This window comes from Monodelphis domestica, chromosome 7 (assembly GCF_027887165.1).
Source record: "Monodelphis domestica isolate mMonDom1 chromosome 7, mMonDom1.pri, whole genome shotgun sequence".
NCBI lineage: Eukaryota > Metazoa > Chordata > Mammalia > Didelphimorphia > Didelphidae > Monodelphis > Monodelphis domestica.
In genome coordinates this window covers 148,036,782-148,042,781 of record NC_077233.1, presented here as the reverse complement: position 1 = coordinate 148,042,781, position 6,000 = coordinate 148,036,782, and the positions used below count along the sequence as shown (strand labels likewise).

The following is a 6,000-nucleotide window of genomic DNA, read 5'->3' as shown; positions in this document are numbered from 1 at the left end:
TTGTTAATTAAAATCTCTATAAAACCCAATTGACTTGGGTATTTGAATAATTGGGAATATTTCCCTGGCGACCACCTTATATTTGATTTTAAAACCCAAGACACTGTAGTGAAACATATTTCTGCGGTAAAATTTACTCACCCTCTTTTATATCTATCACAATTTATATCTTCCACTATTTTAATCACTACAGTTTAAGACCTCAACCATTTTAAATCTCACAATTACAAACTAGGACCCCTGACTACTCTGGAGGCATTTTTGTCCTTGGCACTAGACACACTCAGCTGCATCTAGATCAAGTCCAATGTTGGATCAGTGAGGGAAAGTGTGGCAGTAAGAGGTATTCAATAAACATTTCTTTCAGCTGGTCCTCTCTCTGGCCCTCCCTGATAGCCAGGGGAAGAAAGGATGGTATTCCCAGTTATGACATCACAAAGCTGTACAGCAGGGTTGCCATGCAGCCCCAGACTTTAGGCCAGGATATTTTGAGAGGACCCAAGGTGTTGGAGCCCTGGCAGCTTCTCCAGCTAGCCACACTGGACCTCAATGGAGGCTTTGGTCTGTGCTTTCTCTGAGCTGCGAATAAGAGAAGGTATTGTACTGGGGAGCATATAGAAGGTTGGGAAAGGGGGACATGAACAAAAGAGGCAGAAAAGAGAAGTTTCTCCCATCCTGCAGGACCATCAACATGCTAAGTGCTGGAGGAGTAGGCCACTTGTCTAGGGATTCTGGTGGCTAGAGGCTTGTGTGATCTTGGTCAAATTACTTCTTTCGGAACCAGTTTCATTACTTCTAAACTGGTACCCAAACAATCATACTCCCTAAGCCACATCCATCTCTAAGATGGAAAGTGAAGACAGAAACAGAAAGCATTTAAAGCCTCAAGAAGACTATCCACTAGGAAGTTTGTTCCTAGCCGCTGTCCCAGTAGTTCCAAAGAGAACTCTTTCCAGTTTGAATGGACCTCTAAGTGGTGAGCAGACTTGAACCCCTTGGCTTCTGACCGGCTCCAGCTATCCTATTCACCAAAGGCCTTTATTCTTTTTGTCCTCACAGCTCTCTGAAAATGGGGGACTTACCTAGCCATATAGAGATGAATGACTCCACTTGACAGAAGGAAACCTGAGGGCAAGCAGGACAGTAATAAATTCAGGTTTACCTAGACTGAGCCCTAACTGGAAGGAAAGGAAGAGGACCCGGGGTGTTAGCTGGAAGAGGAAGTTGGCTGGTTCCCCTGGGTATCTCCCCCAGAGCGTCCCCCCTCCCCCTCTCAAGGGTGTCTGTGTTTTCGTCATAGATGCAGTGAGCCTGACTTTGGGCTGCCCAGGCAGCGCCGACACCCCCCCCAACATCTACGAGGGGGGTCTGGGGGCCCGGAGGCAGCAGTGCCCCAGCCCACCAGGCAGCAAGCCCAAGAACTTCCGCCTTCGTCACCTTCGGAGCCTGGCACTCTATCTGCCCAGCAGCATGCAACCTGCCGGCCAGTGCGAGAGCCACTGGCTGGGGAGGCTAATGGCAGGGGGCTGCCTCCCACGGGTGGGGCCCTTGCCCAAGGGCGGGGCATGGGCCCTCGAACTTCCTGGCCCTTTGAGCTCCACCAATCACCCCCTGGATTCACCAGGTCCCCAACCACCCAGGGAGAACCTAGGGAGTACAGGTGAGGATGCCCATGACTGGCCGGGAACAGGACTCAGGGAAGGTAGGAAGGGCAGCCCAGCCCAGCTCAGCTAGGGGCTGTCCCAGGGAACAGGGTGCTAAAGGATGGGTTTAGGAAGGGTGGGCACCATCTCTACCCAAAGCCATTTCCAGTGGCGCAGCCTGGAGAGCAGGCAGTGTTTGGGGTAGAATCTCACATGGCAAGAATTGGCAAGGATTCCCTGAGGTCCGTGCAGCTCCAATATCGGTAAGTCCAAGGACCGCCCATCCCTCTTCCCCACTCTCATACTTTCTCTGGGCCAGACAGTCAGATGGGGAGCAGAAAAATCCTCTCGTGTGCCTCGGGTCACGGATTAGAGCAGGACAGAGAGGAGGCCGAAATATTGTCGTTGTGTGTGGGGCAGCGGGTGCCAGGGGGGTGGCTGAACCTGTGGGCAGGGGTGCTGCGGGGTGCACGGGCATTGCAGAGTAGCAGCCGACTGCATAGGACAGCGGGAGGATGAGGATGACTGGATATAAGGCGTTTGGACTTGGGGGGTGCCTGGAGGAAGGTGCCTGTGAAGGTGAGAGCTGCTAGCTAGGGATCTGTGTGGAGAATGGGAGAGATAGCCATTCTCTGAGGCATTGGTTAGCCATGAATGTGGAAAATGACAGGTGGGTTTGTGTGCACTACGGATTCATGAACATGCATATTATATATACAATTTGTAATTAATTACCTGTGTGTGTGTAGCATGCATTGCTGGGAGCGTGTCAATATGCAGGGATGCTGGCAGTTTATTTCTGTGGATGGAAAGCCAGGGCTGTGTGTATAGATGCTGGTTTTGTATTGGAGCGACTTGCTGTAGTGGAGTATATTTTTGTTATCTATGCAATTCCCTTCTGGAGGCTTTTTTTAGCCTTCCTTGCCCTGTCTGTCCTCCTAGACTCCTAACAGGGCCCCAGGCTTTTCCCCCAGGACCATCTCCTTTTGGCCTCTCATCTGTGGCCTCCTGAGCCCCAGAATTGTTTCCCTTAGATGCCAAGCAAAGAGCACCGTGTCCCTTCCTAATTCAGGAAGAAGTGGAAGAGGACCAGGAAACACTAGCAAAGAGGGAAAGCCTTGGCTTGAGAGCAAGAAGAACCAGGCTCGTTTAGCATCTCTGCGTAGGGAGTGTGTGTCTGTCTGTGTCTGTGTGTGTGTGCAAGTGCTCAAGGCATTAACCCATCCTCTAAAGGCCTTCTAGAGGAGAGCACAGACACTTATGGTTGTATGGAACAAAGAGTTACAGGCTGGGTCGTGTGCCCCCATCTCTACCTGTCTACACCTCACATTCTCATTATTGACTTGTTTCTTTCCCCTTTCCTCAGCTTCCAGCTCCAGCACCGACCCAACCAAGGGTGCCCTCTCCCAGCCCCGGCCACCCGAGGGCTCAGGCTCCAGGCCCAAGAGGTCTTGGGGAGCCTTAGAGGAGTCAACATGTCCTATGTGCAAGAGGACCCGGCCCGGGGCCCAGGAGAGGCCATAGGGCGGTCCCAAGCAGCAGGGCTGGTTCCCCCAGCTCTGGGGGCAGGTGGAGGGAATGGCCTGAGGCTACAGGTCCCTGGGAGAACAGCCTCCCTCCAGACTCTCCAAGTTACCCCTGGCAAGCAACCCTCCAGGATGCCAAGACAGCTGAGGAAGTTCCCTCGGAGGGGAATCCGACTGGGGTCTCAGGGAAGTGAGAGGAGAGGGAAGAGGTTCCCGCCTGAGGGTCGGAGAAAGGAGAAGCAGGGTCGGTGGTCCAAGCAGCCCGGGCATGCACTACATACTCTATTGCCTCGGAGATGGTGTCAAAGGCAGATAATCCCAGTCGAGCAGGCCTGGGAACCAGCAGGTCCTACATCTGAATAAAGGGAGAGGTCTGTCCATCCTCAAGTCTGCCTCTAGGCCCCTGCCTCCTGCCCAGGTTTACACACAAGGACGTTCCCAGAAAGCCCAGGGAGATGAGCTATGAATATCAGGGCCTTGGGAATGGGGTCAGGGTCACCCCTTTCTTCTCTACTGGTCCCTAGCGTTAAGCCTTTCTGCAGGTCTCCAATTCCTACTTCTGTATACTAATCCCTTAAAGAGACAGCATCTCATAGAGGATAGAGTACTAGATGTGGAATTAGGAAGACCTTGGTTTAAATCCTGTCTCTGACACTGTGTGACCTTCCTTAACTTTTCTGGGTCTCGCTTAAATATAAAATGAGGAGGTTGAACTAAATGGCCTTCAATTCCCTTCCAGCTCTAAATCTGTGATCCTGAGTTCTCACTCTCAGACCAGTTGGTCAGGCGATGCTGGGCGCTCAGGCTTCCATTGGTCCCTAACAGGAAGAAGCTGCTTTGTATGGGGAAAAGGAAACTCTATTAAAACCTCATTAGCCCCCTGGCTTAGCAGCAGGAAAGCTGAGTAAAGCCAGAGAGAGGGAGGATTGGGAGGACAGAAAAGCCAAAGACTGAGGGAAGGTAGGGATTGCCTACTCTGAGGAGTTCAAGCTTGGGTATGTGGCATCCTTGTATTCAGGTGTCATGCCAACACTCACATCTACCCAAGGAAAAAAGTCAAGTTAAAAGGACTAGAAGATTATTCCCATCTGGAATTCTAGCTACCTTAATTAGGGGTATTCAACAGCTTCTGTGAACAAGGATATGGGGTACCTTCATATCTCCAACTCTACCCTACTGGGCACCAGACTCTTAAGAGCTATTTGAATGAGGTGGGATAATAGTAGTAGTACTTGATGTGTCCTGGGAAGTTAGTCATCTTGCCAGGGACACTTGAATTAGGTGGAAATTTGTAGCAATCCATGTGGTATGGGGTTCCTGTCTCCAAATATCTTCCCCATATGCCTACTAAAGTATCTTATATTCGATCACCATAGCCATTACTTTAGCTCTTCTCATTTCCCTAAGCCTCCACTCAGATTTCCCAACATGGTAGAAACGTTCTCCAGTTAATAGAAATCATGGTTGGGATGGGGTGGTAGCACAGGAACACAGATGGGACATCCTGCCTCCACCACCCAAGTCCAAAGTCATTCTTGCCAAGTTTTAGGGAAAAGGGAAGGAGCAAGAATTTGTTGGTTCTAGGTACCTGACACTTTTTTGATAGGCTCTGTTGCCCTGAGAGAACACATTGATGAAGATCAGGGCAGAGGGAAAGCTGAAATACTTTGAAGCAAGGCTGGGAGGAAGTCATCATAGAATGTCAAAGCTGGAAGGGAACTTGTAGATAAATGAATCCATACTAATTGTATAGAATAGAAAGGCGAGGGACCCCTAGAAAAAGCGACTTGTCAGTAGGAAAACCCAGGTTCGAATTTAGTCCAGGGATTGCTCTACCCATCACACCATGTTGCCTCTCCATGGTGCTGAAATATATTTAGAAAAATGTGATAAAGCAGCATTTCAGTGCCTCCTATGTGCTAAGCACCATTCTAAGTGATGTAGATATAAAGATGACAAAATAAAAAATCCCTGCTCTCAAGGAGTTAAAATCCTTGCCTCTGACCACTCCCCCAAAGAAGTTTTGGCAGGGATCCAGAAATGGACCTTCCAGAAAAGGAAACTAGAGGCTGATCTTGGCACAGAAGTGGTTGAGTCTGTGATCCATTGTGAGGCAAAGCCAATGTGTTGATTTGTTTTGCTTAACTACTTAGCTGTTAAAAGGGGAAGAGTTCTGGGGGTGGGGGGGGGGAGGTCATTGGGATGTGGAAGTACCTTTTTTTCAAACCATCAATAAAACATTAAAAAAAATTAGGGCCTGAGAAACACAAAGCAACACAGGTGATGTGCCAGGGTGGGGAGGAGGATTTGGAGTATTTCCAACACACTGGCCTGACTCTTAAAAAATAGCAGCTTCTGAAGATTCATTCCTGCACAGCCAAGAACAATCCTTATATTGCAGATGCAGACTAAAGTCTGTGGCATCCTTGGGTACTTTAGACTCATAGAATTTTTGAAGAAATAGGGAATTCCAAGGTCTGGTACAAGATTCATCCTTAAGCTTCAGGAACCCCAGTTACCAAATCTCAAGAAATCAAGGCAGCTAGACATTACAGTGAATAAAGTGCTGGACCTAGAACTAGAAAGTCACTCTCTAGTTGCCTCAGTATCCTCATTTGTAAAATAGGGATATAGCACTTCATGGTGGTTGTGAAAATAAAATTTACAAGTGCTCTGCAAACTTTAAAGTCTTATATAAGTGCTATTGTTGCTATTAGGTTTGGCTATAGCCATTTAAAAGAACATTAAAGTTTGTAAAGGCTTTACAGAAATGAGTTCATATGAACCTCACAATTAATCCTGTGAACTAGATGCTATAGGCATTATCTCCA

The 6,000-nt window shown here is 48.7% G+C and overlaps 1 protein-coding gene across 2 annotated transcripts; it reads left to right on the top strand.

The window, feature by feature from the left end:
- Positions 1-439: 439 nt before the first annotated feature.
- On the top strand, positions 440-3,556 carry C7H16orf90 (chromosome 7 C16orf90 homolog). 2 transcript variants are annotated; one of them, XM_001363852.4, is made up of 3 exons: positions 440-595; positions 1,301-1,660; positions 3,010-3,556. In XM_001363852.4, the coding sequence occupies exons 1-3, from the start codon at positions 550-552 to the stop codon at positions 3,165-3,167; spliced, it is 564 nt and encodes a 187-aa protein (XP_001363889.1). In that variant the 5' UTR covers positions 440-549; the 3' UTR covers positions 3,168-3,556. The 2 variants fall into 2 exon arrangements, with proteins under 2 accessions (XP_001363889.1, XP_056661788.1); XM_056805810.1 differs by having other exon boundaries at positions 467-595; positions 1,279-1,660.
- The last annotated feature ends 2,444 nt before the right edge of the window (positions 3,557-6,000 follow it).